Consider the following 23,378-nt stretch of genomic DNA (forward strand, 5'->3'; position numbering starts at 1 on the left):
CGCGTGCCCCGGGACACTCCCGCAGAGGAAGAGGAGGAGGAGGAAGAGCTGCGCTGCGGTCCGGTCCGGTCGGTCTGGACCCGGTCTTATGCGTTCGGTTCGGGTTCGTGCTGCGGCTGATGAGTCAGCTGGTTCCGGTGATGAAGAGCATCCTCATCTTCATCAGGATCACCTGAACAAAGCAGCGCGTGCTGCTGCTGAGGAAGATTAGGATGATGATGATGATGATGGGAGGGTCCTGCTGCTTCAACCCATCCGGGACCCGAACCGGTTCTGAGTCCTGGCTGCTTCCAGAACCTGACGACTCTGGTTCTGCAGGTTCAGTACGAATAATTCTGACCCTGCGTGGAGAAAAAACTTCATTACTACAGCCTGGAGAACAGAACCGGTCCAATTCACCAGAACCAGAACAAAACCGGTCCATTTTACCAGAACCAAGACAGGCTTCGAGATCAGAACCATCAGAACCATCAGAACCATCTAACGTCACTGATCTTCAGGAGGTTCTGAAGGTTCCAAATGGTTAATCCTTTAAAATTATGATTTTAAATTCTGGTTCTGGTTGGGTTCTGACAAACTGGTCTAGTTTGTCAGAACCCAACCAGAACCAGCTGTTTTTCCATTCTGGTTCCAGAACCTTCCTCTCAGAATCTCATCATCATCCTCAACAAATCAGATTACATCAGATTGTCTCCGGCTGTAATCCTTCTCTCTCTGCTGTTGCCGTGGTAACCATTCACCTGACAGCTGGACGGGTCAGCGGCTGGTTACCATGGCAGTCGGCGTGATGTCACGGTTCTGGTCTGGAGGTTCAGTTTGGGTTCTGGGTGGCCTGGTATCACATCAGCATCAAGTGATGATTAATTAACCATTAATTAATGAACCAAACATCACTTCCTGAATCGTATCCTGCTCTGACATCACTGGTGTCCGTGGCAACCGTGGCATTAAGCTGTGACATCACTGTCTCCAGGTGAATCACCATGACAACAGAGCCAGGTGAAGCCCAGCCCCCAGAGGCGGAGCCTTTCCCTGAAGCCGCCGCCCACTCCACACCTAAACAGGTAACTGGCCTCAGACCCAGGATGACCTCTGACCTCAGGCCTGCTGTTAATGGTGACATCACTTCCTGTTTTCTCAGGGAGGGGAGGGCCCAGCTCAGAACTCATTGGTTGAGGACTCCAGCAGTCTGCTGTCGTCGGGCGGACGCGTCACTCGCTCTCCGGCCAGAACCGCGCTGGGCTTCAGAACCATGCAGACCCGGGTGGCGCTGCTGGACGGGTCGCAGTTCACCTGCATCGTGGAGGTGAGATGGGTGGCGCTGAGGGGAGGGGACACATGATGGACAAACTGGACAGGGACAGACAAGGGCGTAAATCCCATCTCATTATTGGGGGATTATAAACAGGAACATTTGAAGTGAAATTCAAATGTTGCTTCTATACGAGTTTTGTTCAGTCTGACTGATCGAATCTCTGCTACACCTTTACAAACATTTAAGGCTCTAAATACAAAAAATTCCTCATAAACATTTATTTGTTGAAATGGCTCCCAATACCAGTTATGGGCTATTTAAATTATAACTTAAGTTGCTTTATTTTTAAGCCGTTTTTAGTTTTGCCATGTCCTGGGTGTCGGAGAACCAACAGGTAGATAGAAATGAATATCTGGGGGGTATTATAACTTAAACGTGACACTGAAAGCACCAGGGCTTCTACAGAAAAATATTCAGATTTTATTTTGTGGCTCTACATTGAAGACAATGAGAAATAAAGGCAGTTTTCTGTTTTTCTATCCGCTCTCAGCTCCCACTCTGAGCTGGTCCACCTGCTCAGCTCCTCCCTCCCGTTTCAAACTCTTCTAATTAACTAAAAGTTAAAGAGTTAAATATGAATGAGATGTTTGCTACCTTTAACAAAAAGCTTAAGTCTATGAAAGCAGTGTAGCAGTTTTGCTACTAAGGCAGTTTATCATGATTCAGCCAAAGTAATAAAATAAACTGCAGTCTGATTTTTATTGTCAATGTGTTTCTTGTTATTGAGCAGTGAAAGTAAATAAAATGTTTACATTTCTTTTAAGTATTTACTTACTGGAGGGTTTTTATTTGTGCTACAGAGCCACAGCTAACAGCTAACAGCTAGCTCCTCACTTAGCGGCTCTGACCAGCCGGTGCCATAGCAGCTGTTGCTCCTCCTTCACTTTGGACTGAACCATTGTTCTAACATTAGTGGGGGGACCTAAAAATTAAGTATTTTTTTCTGAGATAAATGGCAGATTTAGTTCGTTCTTTGTTTCTTTTGCCTTTTCATATTAATATTTAAATGCAAATGTTTCTTCAGTGATTTTTTTTTTTGGAGGGACAATTCTAGACTTTTACAAGATTGGGGGTTCAGGACTAATCAGCTAACAGTGGAGCTAAATGTAGCGCACTTAGCTTAAATTCTGAAGTGTTAGCTAGCTCTGCTGTTTGCTAAACTTTCGGTTGAATAAAGTTCAATGTCTGTGTTGAAGTTATCATTATTAAAGTAGCTGGATGTTTGTACTCATGCTCTTATTTTGAAGACGTTTTTGTTCCATTTCTTGAAGTGGAAATGTCACACGGTGCGTTCAACATGGTTGAGATCAGCACTTTACCATTTGTTTCCACTAAACCCCATTCAGGTTAGCGCTGCAGTGCTAGTGAAGAGGACTGACCCCTGATCAGTTAGCGTAGCTAGCTGTTTAGCTCCTCACCTTTAAATGATTTTATTCAGAAATAAAAATATTTATTTTAATCTGTTTCTCTTTCTGTCGTTACCTGCCTGACATTTAGCCATTGTGCTAATTAATGTTACTGTAAACCACAGTAATGTTGACTAATGTGGACTGTCCTAGTCAAATCATGAAGTAAACCAGTAGCAACAACGACCCGTTCGCTCTCTGGTTCCAGAAACGATCTCGAGGTTTGCAGCTGTTTGAGAAAGTTTGTGATCACCTCAATCTGCTGGAGAGAGATTACTTCAGCCTGTCCTTCAGAGACGCAGACAGCAACAAGGTACATGTCTCACCTGTCTCTACCTGTCTCTACCTGTCTCTGTCTGTCTGTCTCACCTGCCTCTGTCTGTCTCACCTATCTCTGTCTGTCTCTATCTGTCTCTGTCTGTCTGTCTCACCTATCTCTGTCTGTCTCTATCTGTCTCTGTCTGTCTGTCTCACCTATCTCTGTCTGTCTCTATCTGTCTCTGTCTGTCTCTATCTGTCTCTGTCTGTCTGTCTCACCTATCTCTGTCTGTCTCTATCTGTCTCTGTCTGTCTGTCTCACCTGTCTCTGTCTGTCTCTATCTGTCTCTGTCTGTCTCTATCTGTCTCTGTCTGTCTGTCTCACCTATCTCTGTCTGTCTCTATCTGTGTCTGTCTGTCTGTCTCACCTATCTCTGTCTGTCTCTATCTGTCTCTGTCTGTCTGTCTCACCTGTCTCTACCTGTCTCTGTCTGTCTGTCTCACCTGTCGCTGTCTGTCTCTATCTGTCTCTTTCTGTCTGTCTCACCTGTCTCTTTCTGTCTGTCTCACCTGTCTCTGTCTGTCTCTATCTGTCTCTGTCTGTCTGTCTCACCTGTCTCTTTCTGTCTGTCTCACCTGTCTCTATCTGTCTCTGTCTGTCTCTGTCTGTCTGTCTCACCTGTCTCTTTCTGTCTGTCTCACCTGTCTCTGTCTGTCTCTATCTGTCTCTGTCTGTCTGTCTCACCTGTCTCTTTCTGTCTGTCTCACCTGTCTCTATCTGTCTCTGTCTGTCTCTGTCTGTCTGTCTCACCTATCTCTGTCTGTCTCTATCTGTGTCTGTCTGTCTGTCTCACCTATCTCTGTCTGTCTCTATCTGTCTCTGTCTGTCTGTCTCACCTGTCTCTACCTGTCTCTGTCTGTCTGTCTCACCTGTCGCTGTCTGTCTCTATCTGTCTCTTTCTGTCTGTCTCACCTGTCTCTTTCTGTCTGTCTCACCTGTCTCTATCTGTCTCTGTCTGTCTCTGTCTGTCTGTCTCACCTGTCTCTGTCTGTCTCTGTCTGTCTGTCTCACCTGTCTCTATCTGTCTCTGTCTGTCTCTGTCTCTGTCTGTCTCACCTGTCTCTGTCTGTCTGTCTCACCTGTCTCTGTCTGTCTGTCTCACCTGTCTCTGTCTGTCTGTCTCACCTGTCTCTGTCTGTCTCTATCTGTCTCTGTCTGTCTCACCTGTCTCTGTCTGTCTCTATCTGTCTCTGTCTGTCTCTATCTGTCTCTGTCTGTCTCTGTCTCTGTCTGTCTCACCTGTCTCTGTCTGTCTCTATCTGTCTCTGTCTGTCTGTCTCACCTGTCTCTGTCTGTCTGTCTCACCTGTCTCTGTCTGTCTGTCTCACCTGTCTCTGTCTGTCTCTATCTGTCTCTGTCTGTCTCACCTGTCTGTCTGTCTCTATCTGTCTCTGTCTGTCTCTATCTGTCTCTGTCTGTCTCTACCTGTCTCTGTCTGTCTGTCTCTATCTGTCTCTGTCTGTCTGTCTCACCTGTCTCTATCTGTCTCTGTCTGTCTCTATCTGTCTCTGTCTGTCTGTCTCTCTACCTGTCCAGTTAACCAGTAATGTTGACAGATTTTATGTCTGAATAGACCTTAGTTAAAGAACAAAGCAGCCAGGTTTCCTATTTAAAGGATGCTTCTGTCCACATGTCTAACTGTCCACATGTCTAACTGTCCACATGTCTAACTGTCCACATGTCTGTCTCTCTGTTGCAGAACTGGTTGGATCCTGCGAAGGAGATCAAGAAGCAGGTCAGAGGTCAGTTTGGAGCTGATTGGTTGGTTGTTGCGTCTTCGCCGTACCTTTCCGTTAACGCTGACTCTTCTCTTCTCTCCTCAGGCGTTCCCTGGAACTTCTCCTTTAACGTAAAGTTTTACCCTCCGAACCCGGCCCAGCTGTCTGAGGACATCACCAGGTACAGCGCCACCTGTTGACCAGCTCTCAGTACGTCCTCGTCTTCGTATCTCACCTGGTTTCTGTCTCTCGGCAGGTACTTCCTGTGTCTGCAGCTCAGACAGGATATCGTTTCCGGACGTCTTCCATGTTCCTTTGCGACTCACGCTGTTCTTGGTTCCTACACGGTTCAGTCAGAGCTCGGAGACTACGACTCTGGTACGGAAAACACCTGAGAGACTGAAGTCTGGTCCAGAGCCTGACCCTGACTGACCCCAGGGGTCAGAGCAGGTCAGTGTTTCTGGGTTGACCCTTGTCCGCCTGGTTTCCAGATGAATGTGCTCCAGACTACGTCAGTGAGTTGTGTTTTGCTCCAAACCAAACCAAAGAGATGGAGGCCAAGATCGTGGATCTGCACCGGACCCTCAGGTCAGTGGGCCGCGGTGCCGGTCGGATGTGTCCGGGTTCAGGTGAGGTATTGGAGTTCTGATGGGTCTCTGTGTGTTTAGGGGAATGAGTCCAGCAGAAGCTGAGATGCATTTCCTGGAGAATGTGAAGAAGCTGTCCATGTATGGAGTGGACCTGCATCATGCCAAGGTGAGGCCGACCGGGTTCCGGGTTCTTCCAGTCAGGGCCGACCGGGTTCTGGGTCACCGTATTGTTTGTTTTTTCTGAACCAGCAGTGAAGCGTTTTGAGGGTCTGGTTCTGTCGGACCACGGCTCTGGCCCGTCCTCATTGGGTTCAGTCGCGCTGCTGCTCTGCTTTCAGAGTTTCCAATAAATCAGCAGCGACACACTTCCTGTTCCATCGATAGCTGCGGCGGCTGCTGATGGGACAGAAACGATTTTTCCACCATCAGGTTCAGTTCACCAGAATCTCTGATCAGGACCGACGGCTAAATGGGTCCGACTGATCCTATCATCAGCCAGAAGACAAACCTGCATTCACCTCACCTGTACATCCTCCTGAGCTCAGTGACCCTCCCTGACCTCAGTGACCCTCCCTGACCTCAGTGACCCTGCCCTCACCCTGACTCTCAGCTTGGCTGAACTTTCTGTTTCCTGTTGCACTGGATTTAATTTCTAACTGGCTTCTCATTGGTTCCTTCTGAGCCAATCAGAGCTTCCCTTGGTGTCCAACAGAGTCCATTTGTCCTTCCGGACGTCCTGCTAGCAAACCTTCAGTTTAATGATGTGAGTGTCTCTGTTGGACAGTCTACATTCAGACCAGTCCTTCTGTCTGAATGACTGTCTGTCCCTCTGTCTCTTTGTCTCTGTCTCTCTGTTTGTCTTTGTCCGTCTCTCTTTCTGTCCTTCCGTCTCTCTGTCTCTGTCTCTGTCTGTCCGCCTGCTTGGACTAGATGGCAGGAAACCGTTTTGACTGCCTGTCTGCTCAGTCAGAGGTAAGACGGCGTCCTCAGTGTGATCCTGATTGTCCTGAGGTTGTCCAGTTTGTGGACAGACGGCGGTTCTGTTGAGGAACCGTCTCTCATGGATTGCACGATTAGATCAGAACCTGATACCTGGCCCAGTCTCACCTGGACTCACCTGTTGCTGCTGTCGCTGATTCTGAGCCCAGGTGTTCCCCTGGTGTCCCCCAATGTCCCCTGATGTCCGTGTTCCTGCAGCTGTGCCTGAAGTGGCCGTGTTGCCTTCACTGACCGCTGTATGTCTGCAGGACTCGGAGGGCGTGGCCATCATGCTGGGCGTGTGTAACAGCGGGCTGCTGGTGTACAGAGACCGGCTGAGGATCAACCGATTCTCCTGGCCAAAGATCCTGAAGATTTCCTACAAACGGAACAACTTTTACATCAAGATCCGACCTGGAGAGGTGAGACGGACGGAAGACACCCTCTGTCCTCTGACCCAGCAACTGACAACCAGTTGTTAGCATGTTGAAGAGGTGGCTGCACTTCTGCTAATCTGCTAAGGCGCTAATAGCAGAGCTAATTGTTTTATTTACTGCTTTAGCATTTTGTTAACCTTTAGCACACTTAGCTACTATGTTACTGTCACTGACACATGATTGATCAGCATGTTTAAAGTTAGTGCTTTAGCATTAGCCTCTGCTAAATACTATGTTAGTGTAGGACTTTAGCATTAGCATAGCTAATGTTTATTATTAGCACTTTACCATAGTGCTAGTGCTTTAGGTATAGCGCAGCTAGTTTGTTAGCTAGCAGTGCACACCACTACCAAGTTGTTGTGGAGTGCTAATGAGCTAACATGTAGCTGCGTTGCTAGCAGCTGATGCCTGCTGGGTTTACTGTAACCTCTGTTTGTCTCCAGTTTGACCAGTTTGAGTCCATCATTGGCTTCAAGCTGCTAAACCACAGAGCAGCCAAGCGGCTGTGGAAGGTGTGTGTGGAGCATCACTCCTTCTTCAGGTCGGCAGCTCTCTGGTGTCCAAACATCTCCGTCCATGTGTCCATGAGACGTCTCACAGCCGTCTGTCTCACAGGCTGCTGTCTCCTGAGGAACCGCCAAAGAAGTTTCTGTCCTTGGGGTCAAAGTTTCGCTACAGCGGTCGGACCCAGATTCAGAGCCGCAGAGCCAGCGCTCAGATATCCAGACCCGCTCCTAACTTCCCACGATGCATCAGCAAGAGGAACATGCTGAGCCGGAGCCTGGACGGAGGTACCAGTCACACCAGTTACCAGTAGGTCATTGGTTTCTGTAGAGCTCCAGTGCTGGTTCTGTTGTTCTGGTCTCAGAAGGAGTACGGACCCCTGTAGTTAGTCCTGATTCTGGTACAGGCATTGGTTCCCAGACCCGGTCCTCAGGGCCCGCTTCTCTGCTCCAGCACACCTCATTCAAATGATGGTGGTGTGCTCTGCAGAAACCAGCTGGGGGCCCATTCATACATCAGGTCTGAAGCATGGAGGACGGGGCCCTGAGCACTGGGGCCTCTGGTAGGAGCTCCAAGCTCCCTGACAGAGTCTCTAAGTCCACTTTCCATGGCTGGTTCCAGAGGGAGGGGAATACTGATGGGTCACTAGAGTGTTTACATGTTCCTTACCCATTTCTGATTGGTCTTTAGCTTCCAGGACCACAGCAACGTCTTCTCTGATTGGCTCTCCTGCCATCACTGTGTCGCTCAAAGCCAACGATCGAGCTTATTCAGGTAGTCCTGAACTCTGCAGCTCTGAGATCTGCTTATTGGTTGGAGTGCTGCTGCTCTCTGATTGGTTGGAGTGCTGCTGCCCTCTGATTGGTTGGAGTGCTGCTGCTCTCTGATTGGTTGGAGTGCTGCTGCTCTCTGATTGGTTGGAGTGCTGCTCCTCTCTGATTGGTTCCAGCTCTTGCTTCTCTCAGCTTTTTTGGATTGTTGCATCCTGACTGGCTGCGCTTGTTTCAGACCCGCCACTGATCATCTGTTTGCGTTGATGCAGTCACATGTCAGACATGCTCTGCCATCAACATGTGTGCAGGGGGCGCTGTGGGGCTCAGGGGTGGAGACGGTGCACCATACATGGAAACTGTTCACTTCATTCTCAGCAGCCAACCACTGCTAAAGATCGACCTTTGTACACAGAGCAGAACGAACCAGACATGATTACCTCTACAGACTGATTCTTGACAAGTCCTCTCTAAACCTCCAAAAACTTGCATGAACCATACAACCAAACTACCGAATGCTCCACCAGGCGCTCTGCTCTTCCTGAATCTGAGGCTTGATGATGTTTGGAGCCTCCAGTTTCTGGTTGACTCTGGAGAAAACCTTCATCAACCTCAGTGACCTCTGTCCCTTTCTAACGCATCTAATCCAGAACTTCTTTGTAGATTTCCTCTCTACCCAGAGTTCGGTTCATCAAAGGTTTCTCTTGCGTACCTCTGTACTCTCATACCAGCTCACTGCTGGCTGTTTGAGCAAAGCAAGCAGTCGGATCCTTCTTCTCCCTGAACGAGACAAAGCAGAGACCGTGTGGACGACCACAGGGAGGAGTCCAACACTGTCAGGGACCTGAGAGTGACCTCTGGAGTCTTCAAGTTCAGGTGTTCAAGGTGTGTGTAGAGTTAGATCTACCAACACACTTTTCTGTTGGATCAGCTGTTTTTGTTCCATGACCGACCAAAGGTCAGGCTTCATAAATCCTCACCGTCTGTCCATGTCCTGCTGCGTCCTCCATCACCCAGACACCTGCAGCTGCAGGTTCTGACCCGAACCGGGTTCAAACCGGGTCCCACCTCCACCTGGAGGAGGGAACCTGGTACCCGCTCCACCACCAGGTGGGTTCCCTGGTCTCTGACCTCAGTGTTGGCCATGTCGTTCAGAAGAACCTTTGTTGCCATGTGACACCAATGCTGCGCTCTGATTTGTCCGCCAGGACTCCATGCATGTGCCCTTAGCTCTGATTGGCTGATTGTGCTGTTGCCTTGGCAATGAGCTGTTATGAACAGACTGACTGAGCATCACAATGGTTGCTATGGCAAAGGTGACTGTTGGTTTCCTGTGCTGATGTAATGGTGATGACATCACAGCGATGTGTGTGTGTGTGTGCAGACATGGGCTCAGGACTGTACGGAGCATCGAAAGCCATCGCTGTCAGCGACCACATCGCCACGGTAACCAGGAGGCTGGACGACAGGAGGGAGGAGCCAGGTAAGAATCTGACCAATCAGAGGAGCCAAAGAAGCAGCTGAGCTTCCTGCCGCGTCGACGCTGGACGAACCGATGATCGATGGATAAAGATCGATCAATTGGTACCATTAGTTTAATAAACCAGGGGAGGACTTTCTCTGGAAGAACTGGACGGGTCACAGTGTCTCATAAAGGGGACACGGACACCTGTCCAACCCATGAAGGTTCTGGTTCTGGTTCCAGTTGAGGAGGTTCTGCTGCTGCTGGTGGAGGAGGAGCAGAAAGAGGAGCAGAAAGAGGAGGAGAGGAAGGCTGCAGAGGTTTCTCCAGAAAGTCCTCCGTCTCCACAGAAACACGACACCAAGGTGATCAAACCTGTCCCTCCTGTCCCCCCGTCCCTCCTGTCCATCTCCCTGTAATTAACTCTTTGTTTTCCAGACGGAGCTGACGGACACCGTCGTCGATGGCGACCTGACCGTGACCGAGGTACACACCTGTCCCTCCCATGCAGGTCCCCTGTCCCCTGGGGACACCCTGTAACATGTCTGTCTGTCCAACAGTCTGATCAGGACGAAGACCTGAAGACTCAGGTAAACACGAGGTTCGTCCAATCACAGGCAGGAGATAGAACCGGCAACACTCTGTCCCGTCCTCCACAGGAGACACTGGGCAGCCCAGAGGACATCGTCCAGACGTCCATCAGCGCGCTGCGGCGCTCCTTCCTGGAGGGAGAGCAGGGGGGCGGCGGCATGACGGAGTGGGACAAACGCCTGGCCTCGTCTCCTCTGCGCCGTGCCGACGACGCACCCATGATCGAACCGCTGGAGCCCGAGGAGGTGAGCGGGTCAACCGGGGTCAACTGGAGGTCAACCTGGGGTCCAGGGGCGTCCAGAGCCTCAGCAGAACTTTTAGGTCTGTAGAACTGAGTTCACTCACACTTTAATATCCATGATGAGATGACAACGTGTTTTACCAGAAAACAGATCATAACTGCAAAAGTATAGTGAGTGAATCAGGTCTCCAAAGAAGCTGCTTAAAGCTTATTTACCTTACCTGTGTCCTATCACCTGATTGGCTGATGTCGCTCACCTGTCCAGAAGGGAGGGGTGTTTATGACAAGCCTAGCTGCTGGACAGCCAATCAGAGAGAGGCAGGGGCGGAGCTACGACACGACAACCGGCATGTCGGTGTGGGCCGAGGACGATGTCACCATGGCAACGGACAGAAATGTCCTGGTGTCTGCCACTGATGATGTCATCAGTAGAGGACTGCCGGTCACCGTCTGGGAGCCGAAAACGCAGCCGGCGCCGGCTGGAACCAGCAGGGAGGGGGGAGGAGTCCTGATGACGTAATTGCCTCTGGGAGGGCTAAGCCCCGCCCCCACTGCCACAGTGGTATGCTGGTTGGCATGGAAACAAGTATGATGAGTGACATGACTGTCCTGCTGTGGCACTGAAGCAGGAAGTGAGGTGTGAAACTGAACGGCTGAGAGCGCTGGTTCTGATCCGGACCGAGTGGTTCTGATCGCTTTCTAGTTCTTATGGCTTCCTGTCTCATAAAGCGTCCAGCCGGGTCACTTCCTGTTCTTGCTGGTCAACCTGCAGGCCCAGAACCAGAACCAGCCTGGATGCCTCCGGTCCTTCATGTCCAGCAGGGGGCAGTGAGGAGCTCCAGGCTTCAGCTGCACTTCCTCCCAGAGGCCATTTTGTTCCTGAGCAAAATGGAGCGCAGGAAGCATAGACATTAATACGTAGACGCCTCATGGAGCGGGTCGGCCCGTTGCAGCGATACGTAATCACGTCCGCCATATTGAATGTGGCATCTCTGCCAGTAAGCTAATACAAATGAATGGACCGAACTTCAGAAAATGCCGTTCCACAAAGTGCTTTTAGCTAATGTTCGTCATCGACCCACTCACATATAAACGTGAATATATTTGGAAATTAAACAATCACCAAAGACAACATTTATGACTTTTAATATATTTTAATTGTAATTTCTGAATAAAGAAAATAAATGTGAACCTATAATACAATTGATTTTGATAAATCGTTTTTATATATACAGTAATCAACATTTATGAACATATGTACACACACAGACGTCAATATATTAAATAAAATATATGTATATATAAAATATATATTTATTAGTTAAATAAAAAATATTTTATTATTCAAATAACAAATATATGAATAATATATAAGAAATTTTATTCACATATATATACATATATATATATGTGTGTGTGTGTGTGTGTGTGTGTGTGTGTGTGTGTGTGTGTGTGTGTGTGTGTGTGTGCATATTTACTGAATGTGGAATATGTGCCAGTAAGGTAATACAAGTGAATGGGCTGAACTTGATAAAGTTCTACAAAGTATTTTAAGTTAATTCCTGTCATTGACACATTTTCTCACACATTAATATATTTGGCAATCAAAGAAATTACTAAAGAGAGTTTCTAACTTTAAAGAGCACAATGTTTTATTTGATAGAAACGATTCTGAAACTTTTTATGACATTGATGAACAGACACTTAGTGTTTTATTAAAGTATATATTTACATAATTCCATAGTTTAATGTACATTTAACATTTCAAGACAAGAAACAAATAATTTTCCTGTATTTATTTTTTATAAGTTTTTGAGAAATGACTTTTGATTTATAAATCAGTCATTGTCAAACATTAAACTACATATTTTTCTTACTTTTTTCCAGAGAATTTACAGAATGTCAACTCTGCTATTGACATCAAAGAGTGAAAATAATTCCAACAGAGTAAATTATTTTTATGTCATCACATAAACTGTATTAATACACTAACACTTCCGATTGAGATATTTAAAAATGCACAAAAAGTGAAAGAATAAAACATTTATTTATTATACTGGGAACACTGGCCACAGGCTTCAGTCTGCTGGTCTCACTGGGAGAACTCAATGACTTCTGAGACGTCCTGGTTCACAGGCTGAAGCCGAGGATAAGAGAGAAATTATCCAAAAGTGTAATAGAAAATACATATTCCTTCACATTCATAAAAAGCCATTTTCAGCATGTTGGGCTCTGACTCGTAGCATCTTTATAGCTAAATACCGACATGGAGAAGCTGAGCTGGAAACAGACTGAAGAGCAGCAGCTCCAGCTCTGATCCTGACTGACCTTTCCTCACTAAATCCTCTGGTTTCTAATGAACTTCTCCTCTAACAGCGGTTTTTCATCACCTCTCTCATTAGAAAACAGTGTGAAAACGTTAGCTGCTAAGCTAACAATCAGCTGTTATTTCGGGCCAATTTAGCTACATACCCAGATAGCACATGATGTTAAATCAACGTTGAAAAATAGTTAGAATCGTTGATTTTTGGTTGAAGTCGACAAATGACGGTGGATCAACCATCAAACAACCATCCAGCTCTAGCCAAGTAACCAATGTTGAAACTGTGTCATTGAATCAATGTTGTTTTGTGGTTGACATCAAATAAATGAAATGCCAACGTCGAATCCAGTGTGTTTCACCACTGGTCCTCCAGGCCCTACAAGTTTTAGGCATTTCCCTAATTCAACACACATGATATTAATTGACGTCTGATTAACGGGGTTTTGCTGAACTGAAAAAACGCAGGTCAGTTTGATTGACGTCAAGGTTTGGGGAAGAACTACCCAGATAGCACACGATGTTAATTCAATGTTGAATAATGATCACAAAGGCTGCATGTGTGGTTCAGGTCAATGACAGAAGCTGGATCAACCATCAAACAACCATTCAATTCTAGTCAATTAACATTCATTGATTGAAATGCCAACATCGAATCCAGTGTTTTTCAGCACCGGCACCAGGCACACTGCCCTGCAAGTTTTAGCCATTTCCCTAATTCAGCACACATGATTTTAATTAACATTTGAGTAACAAGGTTTTGCTGAACTGAAAGCATGCAGGTCAGTTTGCCTTGAGGATAAGGTTTGGGGAAAAACTAGTAATCAAAGTGTTCAGGTGTTTTTTGCACCCCTCACCACCGCCTGCCATTCAAACGCCCAACCCCCTTCTCTCCACCCACCAAAAACACACACACACCTCTTTCCCTCCACCTGGGCCCATCTACCCCTCAATCGGGTGAAACAACTTTAATTTTAAGTGAGGGTTTTTCATTTTTTAAAAGATTGTTTTGGCTAGTGGCCTTTATTTGATAGTTAATTGACAGGAGGGTGGGTAATGAGAGAAGGTGGGTAATGCAGCAAAGGTTGCCAAGGTCAGGAATCGAACCTGTGACAGCTGCATTGAGGACTGAGGCCTTGATTGTGGTTTGTGCTTAACCCCTGCGCCACCACTGCACAACCCCTTTTAGGTGAGGGTTAATCACGTTTTAACTTCAGCACTATGTGTTGACAACACTGAGTTGTGATTCCGTTCTGTACCCAGATTCACTAGCGGAACAAGTCAGCGTTGGGCCGGGGGGCGGGGCTAATTACCGGACCCCTAACGAATCACCAGGCCCCTGACGTTTATCGCCTGCGCTACCAGAAACTGTTGAGCGAGGGGCGGGGAGGTTGGTCTGCGTTTTTTGGTTGATCTTTACCCAGGAAACACATCGGCTAAACCGTGAGTGAAACGGTCACTGGGACTGACTAGTATATATTCCATTGAGGGAAAGTAACTTTAACATTAAATAGACCTTTCTCAACAGGCGGTAGACTTTCTCAGTCTATAATCAGACATTTAAGCAACTTGAAACCGCACCCCCAGCCCCCCCCCCCCATAGCTCTGCACCTGCCCAGATTGCACATGATGGCAATTCAACATTGAATTAACATCTTTTGCCAACAAGCCAACAGCGAAGTGGCTGTGTGTTTGGGACATCCCACTCATGTAAATGGCGGGGGTGGACCGCTCCACTCCTTGTAGTAAGTTGTAGATGTTTTTGTGTCAATATATCACACTCAAATGGTCAGTAGGACTTTGTTATGAAAAAGAAAGAAAATGTACAGAAATGAATCTTCACCCACTATCCTTTACAGAGGTTAATTTAGAATGTAATACCCCCCACTCACTAATAAAATGCTCTGACCCAGAGCTCTGATGAGGAGGAGAGGAGGGGAAGGGGTGCGGCAAAACAGCTGACATTGATTCAACATTGATTCAACATTGATCAGTCGTTGATCAGACATTAGCATTTCAGTCATTAGATTTCAACCACAAAACAACATTGACTCAATGACACAGTTTCAACATTGGTTACTTGGCTGGAGGTGGATGGTTGTTTTATGGTTGATCAACCGTCAGTTGTTGACCTCAACCAAAAATCAACCATTCTGACTATAATTCAACGTTTATTTACCGTTGTGTGCAATCTGGGCAGTTTGTTGCAGCCCTCATCACCTCCTCATCTCCCCCTACTCCCTCCCAAACCTCCCCCACCCAGCCGCTCCTCCCAACCTTCTCCTCTTTACCCCCTCTCATCCCTTCTTCCCTCCCCCTCCTTGAGCTCTGGGTCAGAACATTTTATTACTAGGTGGGGGTTAATCATGTTTCAAATTAAGCACTACATGTTGAGAACAGTGGGTTGTGATTCCTTTCTGTACATTTTCTTACTTGTCTGTAAATATTATTACTGTGCATAATGTGTTGACACAAAAACATCTACAAGTCTGTACTAGGAGTTGTACAGTCCACCTCCCCAATTTTACACTTGTGGTTTGTCCCAACCAAACAGCCACTTTGCTGCTGGCTTGTTTGCTACCGGCTTCTGAATTGAATTCTCCGCTGAGCACTTTTATGGTAAGTTTTTCAATATTACTTTGATCTTAAATGTGTTTATTGAAAAATAAGGGCATTGTTTTGTGCCCATAGTAATCCTGGTTATTTTGGGGCAAAACGGATATTTTTAATAATTGAGGTCATGTCTCCTTTTGTATTATTTTCATCCTACCCACCACTCCAGGCCTAAGTATGAAATCCTGTGAGATTTTGTGGGATTTGAGTTTTTAAAATAGGGCGGGGCCTATTGTTTGGTCTGGGAGAGCATGTGGTGGACAAGGAAGTGTAAGGCTGGCTGGTCCAGGTGGGCTTTAAATTGTTGTGATAGTAATCACTTGTTTTTAACTTTTTATTATGATATTCTTAGGGTCGTGCTTAAATGAGCCTCTGTACCAGAACAGCTGAGTTGGATGATTACATGACCATCTGCAGCCATCAAGAAGTGCAGAAGGTTGTTAATCATCCACAGATTCAATCCAGGTGAGGCAGAAGGGAAACACTTAACATGTAAGGCAGGTGAAACACTGAACTAAACCTGCTAATGACTGATTCAGTCTGTTGATCCTTGGATTGGTAACTGGTTAAATTGAACTGGACTATTGTTACTTGTGTGGGATCTTTATTAGCATATAGACACTTTTTAAGGAATTTAATCAACTTATTTGGAAATATTTGTAGTTGATGGAAGATTGAACCAGCTATTTGATGGAAGTTTATTCTGTATAAATTATAATTTTTCCAACTACACTATAAATCACCTTTTGTTCGATTTATTTGTCTCTGGTGTGTTAAATAAACCTGATCCTCCCTGAGTTTTATTGTTAGGTTTTCTGATAAACAGCCCTTTATTTTAAATATTGATTTAATATCAATATCATAAATCCTACACTATACTGCAGCTTGATGGGTAAATGCAGTTGTATATGTAAACATTAAGATAAATATTAATGAGAGATTAAGATATTAATTTAACAGTGAGTGTACATGGGGAACTATATGGTTTGTATTTGTTCTCAGACCTGTAACCAGTACACTGTTTAATCTTTCATTGTGTTTCAGAACTTTTCAAATGTTTATCATCTTTCTAACCGGCACCTTCCTCACTTTTATTTTTTTCAGCTGTTGCTCTGCAGTTTGACCAAACGCTGACTCTTGAGGACTGCAGCAAAACTGTCAAGAAGTGGCTTCATTATGCGCCAGAATGAGAGGAAGACATCACAAGGAATCAAAGTGATGCCAACCAGAGTCAAACTGGGGTTACCACAACTTGTACTGTTTCCCTACTTCATACAGTACAAAGCTTAACCTCATGGACTCTGTTCTTCTGTGGACAACATACTGTTGTTTTGACAGTCAAAAAGGAATCAAATATGTTTAAAGATCTGTCCCTCTTTTCTTAAATAAAATGTTAAATCAAACCCATGTTGTCATTTTTAAACTTTTGTACACAGTTTACGCATCATCTGCCAATAATACAGTGTTTAACACCAGTGAAGAAACTTTTAGTGGCATGTTATGATGTAGACCTATCAGACCTAAAATGTACATAAATCCTTAGCTTTCATTCAATATAAAAACAACCCAAATCTGCATGTACATCAAATGAGTGTTGAATCAACATTGATTCAATGTAGAATCAACACAAATAGGCATGTAAGTTGACATACAGATGATGGTTTAATCAACATTGATATGTCAGTAATGGTTGAAACCCTAACGTTGATTCAATGTTGTTTCAATGATTCTGTGCTATCTGGGTAGGAAATATTTCTCGGTTGTTTAAAAACGAATTTCTGGCTGCAAAGTAATTCTGATCTTTCATCCTTACCTGGGGAAGGTAATCCTAATGAATCCAGTTTGTTTTGTAAAACGGTTGAAACACACAGAACAGGACTGAAGGAGCTCCGATCCCTGCTGCCACATACAAGATGGCGGACGCAGTTACGTACGGCTCAGCGCTCAGTGAGGCGTCTACGTATTGATGTCTATGGCAGGAAGCTGCTGGCTTTTCTTCTTCCCTCTGTTTGGTCGCTTATTTCCTGTGAGCGCCGACCTGGGGAAGGACGGCCGCCTTTCTCATTTCCTGCTTCGCTCCCCCACTTTCACCTCCTGCAGTTGAAGCTTCTGCTTTTCAGGTCAGGGTTCATCCTGAGGTCAGGGTTCTTGTAGAGGTCAGGGTTCATCCTGAGGTCAGGGTTCTTGTAAAGGTCAGGGTTCATCCTGAGGTCAGGGTTCATCCTGAGGTCAGGGTTCTTGTAGAGGTCAGGGTTCATCCAGAGGGGGCAGCATTCATTGCAGGGTGTGATGAGCCTCTCTGGTCGTTCAACTGTTGGTAAGTTTGAACCTGAAGATGACTGAAGTTTCAGTGGAACCCAGAACCCACTGGGCTCGGTTTTGGTCCTCAAACCCAGAGCTGCCAGGTCCATCAAGGTGTCCATGTCTATTTCCATGTGCTCACCTCAGTCTGTCTCTCCTGTCCAGCCCAAACCGTCCTTCGATGAAATGTCTCCAGAACTGACGGCTCTGCTAAAGTCCGCCAGAGAGCAAGAGACCTTCAGGGAACACAACCTGCTGAAGGTGCTGTCCTCATGTCCTCATGTTTCCCTGTCCAGGTCCATCTCTGTCATGTCTTCATTGTCTCCAGAGGATTGTCCCTTTATTCAGAACTTGAAGACGTTTTCATATCTGGACGTCTTGATGAGACACTTCTGTCCCACATGTCTCCTGAATGTCTCTGTTTTCTGTTTCAGACGTCGGAGAAGGTGGAGACAGTCTTTGTCCTCCCAGAGTCCAGGGACCGGGACATCGCAGATCACTTTAAGGTAGCCCCTCCCCCCTGCTGCCCCCCGCCTCCACCTCCAGGAGCCGCCCAGGCCCCTGATGATGATGTCACAGCCCAGCAGCCCGGCTGCGGCGATGGGGGCGGAGCTTGTGATGGCAGCGGTAAACGTGAGGCTAGTGATGAAGATGAGGATGAGGATGGCAGTGATGAGGGTAGCAGTGATGATGATGTCATCAGCGTGCTCGCTCAGGCAGCCGTCGATGAGTCGATGGAGGCTGTGGTCAGACAAGCCACCTGTGGTTACCATGACGACGGAGAGTCAGAGGACTCCCAGGAGGAAGGAGAGTGGACCCCGCCTTCACCCCGCCCCATGTCCCGGGACTCCACCAGTCCCACCCAACAGTCCCCACATGAGGACGAGGAGGTAACCATGGAGCTGCAGAGACCCGTCCCACTGAGATATTTCCCAGTAGGTCCTGTCCCACCAAGTCCCATAGAGTCCCTCTGTCCCTCTGAGTCGCTTCATCCCATGGAGATCTGTCCCCAGCAGACCCCGTTACCCTGCGTGACCTTTTGGACCTGTCCTCCTGATAGACTCTGTCCCAGTGTTACCTGCCTGGTTCTGGTACCACTACAACATGTCCTGTTGAATGTGGCGGACCGGTTGTCTCCGGTCGTCTCCGGTCGTCTCCGGTCGTCTCTGGTCGTCTCCGGTCGTCTCTGGTCGTCTCCGGTCGTCTCTGGTCGTCTCCGGTCGTCTCTGGTCGTCTCCGGTCGTCTCCGGTCGTCTCCGGTCGTCTCTGGTCGTCTCCGGTCGTCTCCGGTTGTCTCTGGTTGTCTCCGGTTGTCTCTGGTTGTCTCCGGTGTCAACAGTTAAACAGGGTTTCCTGTGTGTTTCAGGAAGTCCCGGTGATGAGGAAGACTCTGACCTACGAAGCTCCAGGGGTGAGGACGTCTTTCATTCATCCATGTTTACATCTGTCCAGAGGTGATTGGGTCAGTCAGAGCGGTTCTGGTACTGATCCAAAGCTACCAGGCAGATCTCCATTTTAAAGAAACCAGCAGGTTTTGTTCCAGATCTGAGGAGCAGAGAAGCTAAATGCTGCCTCATGTGGTCTGGTTCTGGTTCTGGTCTTCAGCAGATCTCTAAAGGCCAGAAATCCAAACTCCAACAACAGAACCTATCCGTGTATTCTTTGATTTAAGGCCTGGTTCTGATCCATTTCAGCTGGATGTGAATTGTAAACATTCAGATCCGGCCCATTTCCTGGTCCTGCTCTGTACTGCCACAGGTTCCCTGACTGTTGGTTAGAATCAGGTTGTTTGTGGCTCAGTGAGGAGACCAGATGATCCTCAGTGTTCCTGACCTGTAGACATGACTGGTACTGATCCAGTCGGTACCACTTGGACCCACAGCATCCCGTTGTGCCTCCTGATGGTTCTGGTTTTGTTCTGATGTGTTTCAGAGCCAAGGCAGCACCGATCCCCCTGGCGGCCTCCTTCTGAGCTCCCAGACCTTCACCGCAGAGACGTCCAACACCACCACCACCACCCACATCACCAAGGTATCACCATGGCAACACCATGCATCAATGTATCTCAGCAGTTTGCAGGAGCCATCGGTCGCCTTTTTACAAAACAGTGAAGGACTGTCCGGCATTTTTATCTTGGGTAGCATTTCATCCCACCAAAGCGTGCCTACTGAACAGGTCAAAGGTCACATTGGGTCGGAGGTCTCTGACCTTCAGGATGGTTCAAATGTTGAGTCTTGTCTCTTCTTCTGTTTTCATCCTTAGATGGTGAAAGGAGGAGTTTCAGAAACCAGAGTGGAGAAAAGAATCGTCATATCTGGAGACACCGAGGAAGACCATGAGCAGGTACCACCACCCTGAACCCCGTCAGGTACCACCACCCTGAACCCAATCAGGTACCACCACCCTGAACCCCGTCAGGTACCACCACCCTGAACCCCGTCAGGTACCACCACCCTGAACCTAATCAGGTACCACCACCCTGAACCCAATCAGGTACCACCACCCTGAACCCCGTCAGGTACCACCACCCTGAACCCCGTCAGGTACCACCACCCTGAACCCCGTCAGGTACCACCACCCTGAACCCAATCAGGTACCACCACCCTGAACCCCGTCAGGTACCACCACCCTGAACCCCGTCAGGTACCACCACCCTGAACCCAATCAGGTACCACCACCCTGAACCCCGTCAGGTACCACCACCCTGAACCCCGTCAGGTACCACCACCCTGAACCCAATCAGGTACCACCACCCTGAACCCCGTCAGGTACCACCACCCTGAACCCAATCAGGTACCACCACCCTGAACCCAATCAGGTACCACCACCCTGAACCCCGTCAGGTACCACCACCCTGAACCTAATCAGGTACCACCACCCTTAGAACCCCGTCAGGTACCACCACCCTTAGAACCCCATCAGGTACCACCACCCTTAGAACCCCGTCAGGTACCACCACCCTGAACCCAATCAGGTACCACCACCCTGAACCCCGTCAGGTACCACCACCCTGAACCCCATCAGGTACCACCACCCTGAACCCCATCAGGTACCACCACCCTGAACCCCGTCAGGTACCACCACCCTGAACCCCGTCAGGTACCACCACCCTGAACCCCGTCAGGTACCACCACCCTGAACCTAATCAGGTACCACCACCCTTAGAACCCCATCAGGTACCACCACCCTTAGAACCCCGTCAGGTACCACCACCCTTAGAACCCCATCAGGTACCACCACCCTTAGAACCCCATCAGGTACCACCACCCTTAGAACCCCGTCAGGTACCACCACCCTGAACCCAATCAGGTACCACCACCCTGAACCCCGTCAGGTACCACCACCCTGAACCCCATCAGGTACCACCACCCTGAACCCCATCAGGTACCACCACCCTGAACCCCGTCAGGTACCACCACCCTTAGAACCCCATCAGGTACCACCACCCTTAGAACCCCATCAGGTACCACCACCCTTAGAACTGCGTCAGGTACCACCACCCTGAACCCCATCAGGTACCACCACCCTGAACCCCATCAGGTACCACCACCCTGAACCCCGTCAGGTACCACCACCCTGAACCCCATCAGGTACCACCACCCTGAACCCCGTCAGGTACCACCACCCTGAACCCTATCAGGTACCACCACCCTGAACCCCGTCAGGTACCACCACCCTGAACCCCATCAGGTACCACCACCCTTAGAACCCCGTCAGGTACCACCACCACCCTGAACCCCATCAGGTACCACCACCCTTAGAACCCCGTCAGGTACCACCACCACCCTGAACCCCATCAGGTACCACCACCCTTAGAACCCCGTCAGGTACCACCACCACCCTGAACCCCATCAGGTACCACCACCCTTAGAACCCTGTCAGGTACCACCACCCTTAGAACCCCGTCAGGTACCACCACCCTTAGAACCCCGTCAGGTACCATCACGTTGAACCGGATCAGAAACTGCAGGATTCACCTTCCTACAAAGGCCTGACCAGAACTTACTGACCCGCGTCCTACAGCTCCACCAGCTGGCAAAACCAGGGGGACTCCTGGAGATGCAGGGATTTGAGGACCGAGACCCAGTACTGATTCCGGTCCAGTCCTGGTCTGATCCGGTCCAGAGATTGTTCCCGGTCCAGTCACAGTCTGGTTCTGGTCTTGGTCCCAGTTCCGGTCCAGTCCAATTCTGGTGCGGTTCTGACCGTCCCGTCTCTTTAAAGGCCCTGGCGGCGGCGCTCTGCGAGGCGCGGCGACAGCATCCTGAACTGTCGGTCACCAGAGTCGTCGTCCACAAAGAAACGGAGGTTCCTCCTGATCTCAAGATCAATTAGTGATGTCACAGGCAGGTGGGATTCCAGCTGAATGCTCATTGGTCGTCGGTTGCATGGCCTCTGCCTGGCTGGCTCTGATTGGTTAAACCTGATCAGGTTTAACTAATCAGGTAGCCTGTTAAATTCTGTGGTTCCTGTACTTCTTTAGTTTCTGAGTAGAAACTGAACTCAGATTCTACTGGTTCAGCTTCAGTATGGAGCGCTCTGATTGGCTCAATCAGCTGAAAAGCCTGCAGGAGGCGCTGTACCCTCTGCTGCATGTCTGCATGATCATCAGTGACTCAGTCAACCACACTTCCTGCTGCAGTTCCCTTGATTAACACTAGATGTCCCTGCTGATAAAAAGAGAGAGAGAGAGACCAAGGAACTAAACAGCAGAAGACGACAAGATGAAAAATAACAATGATTTAAGAAAACAATCTGTTGATCTGCTTGGTCCCTCTGTCCTCCTGTCTGTCTCTCTAACTGCTGTCTGTCTCTTACAGGACTGAATGTTGATCCTCTGTTGCATTATGGGAGTTGTAGTTCCCAGCCAATCCCACCAAGCGGATTCTGACGCCAACTGGAGCAGAGAACTCACCACCACATGACTGCATGGCGCATGCACGCACACACGCACACACACGCACACACGCACGCACACACACGCACGCACGCACACACATGCACGCACGCACACGCACGCACGCACACACATGCACGCACACACACACACCCTGGCGCTGTACGCTGCAGTTGGACGTTTGTCTCCAGGTGAAGCTGTGATGTATTTAAGAAGCCCCGCCCCCTCACACACCTCAAGCCACACCCCCTGACTGTTTCAGGAAGCCTTCTGATTGGCCGACTGACTAACGTGTGCTCTTGACTGACAGTTTGAGAACCTGCTGAGAAGCTTTTATTATGAAAATCTGCCTCCTGCCCCCATCGCTTGCACAGCCAAGGCTCAGCCAGTATTTACCCACGATGCAACAGGAAGTGCCATGGCTCTGTTGGAGTGAATTTTGACCTCAGTCTGCTGTGGTAGACGCTCTACAGGAGAGCCCTTCAAAATAAAAGCCCTGGTATCGCTGTTAGGATGGACTCTTATTTTGAAACTCTGCAGGAAGTCTTCAGTGGTAGACACTAGTTTCACTTGTTTTACTTTTTTCCACTTCTTGTCACATTTCTGGACCGGGTCGGTTCTGCTTGGCAGGTTCAGAACCTCAAACGATACGTTTTCGCCATCAGAACACCAGCCTGTCTCACCTGGGCCTGTCACCGTGGCAACCGATCCTGATACATGTTATCTAGATCTGTGGTAATTGAGCCAGATTCTCACCTGGATCTATTGCCATGGTAACTGATGATACTGGGTCATCTGAACAGGAAGTGCTTCCTGTTGGATCAGTTGATCCAGGTGAACCCGCCTGCTGGAACCGATCCTTCATGTTCTTTATTCTGGAAAAACTGTTATTTAAGGAACTTTGTTGACCTTTGAC

General features: G+C 48.1%; 1 protein-coding gene and 1 long non-coding RNA gene across 2 annotated transcripts; both read left to right on the forward strand.

Moving 5' to 3' along the window:
- Positions 1 to 976: 976 nt before the first annotated feature.
- Positions 977 to 21,905, forward strand: epb41l3a (erythrocyte membrane protein band 4.1-like 3a). The gene is made up of 23 exons (XM_088013329.1): positions 977 to 1,064; positions 1,142 to 1,306; positions 2,930 to 3,034; positions 4,740 to 4,782; positions 4,864 to 4,939; positions 5,015 to 5,136; positions 5,250 to 5,346; positions 5,427 to 5,514; positions 6,279 to 6,320; positions 6,596 to 6,748; positions 7,207 to 7,304; positions 7,379 to 7,554; positions 9,422 to 9,520; positions 9,743 to 9,864; positions 9,938 to 9,985; positions 10,060 to 10,089; positions 10,159 to 10,335; positions 17,731 to 17,826; positions 18,000 to 18,071; positions 18,932 to 18,976; positions 19,498 to 19,596; positions 19,828 to 19,908; positions 21,790 to 21,905. Exons 1-23 carry the CDS (start codon positions 984 to 986, stop codon positions 21,898 to 21,900), a joined length of 2,226 nt encoding a protein of 741 aa, XP_087869455.1. The 5' UTR covers positions 977 to 983; the 3' UTR covers positions 21,901 to 21,905.
- On the forward strand, positions 14,662 to 16,667 carry LOC148155207 (uncharacterized). Its single transcript, XR_015765505.1, has 3 exons — positions 14,662 to 15,270; positions 15,617 to 15,729; positions 16,369 to 16,667. It is a non-coding gene; the product is annotated as an uncharacterized LOC148155207 (long non-coding RNA).
- Positions 21,906 to 23,378: the final 1,473 nt, after the last annotated feature.

Source organism: Poecilia mexicana, unplaced genomic scaffold (assembly GCF_051168715.1).
Source record: "Poecilia mexicana isolate PSO_F unplaced genomic scaffold, ASM5116871v1 scaffold_15, whole genome shotgun sequence".
Taxonomy (NCBI): Eukaryota; Metazoa; Chordata; class Actinopteri; order Cyprinodontiformes; family Poeciliidae; genus Poecilia; species Poecilia mexicana.

Excerpts from the sequence above, each read along its gene's own strand:
- epb41l3a (XM_088013329.1), top strand. The coding sequence starts at position 984 with ATGACAACAGAGCCAGGTGAAGCCCAGCCCCCAGAGGCGGAGCCTTTC. Across the intron at positions 1,065-1,141 it reads CCCACTCCACACCTAAACAG|GGAGGGGAGGGCCCAGCTCA; the intron begins GTAACTGGCCTC and ends CTGTTTTCTCAG. Across the intron at positions 3,035-4,739 it reads GAGACGCAGACAGCAACAAG|AACTGGTTGGATCCTGCGAA; the intron begins GTACATGTCTCA and ends TCTCTGTTGCAG.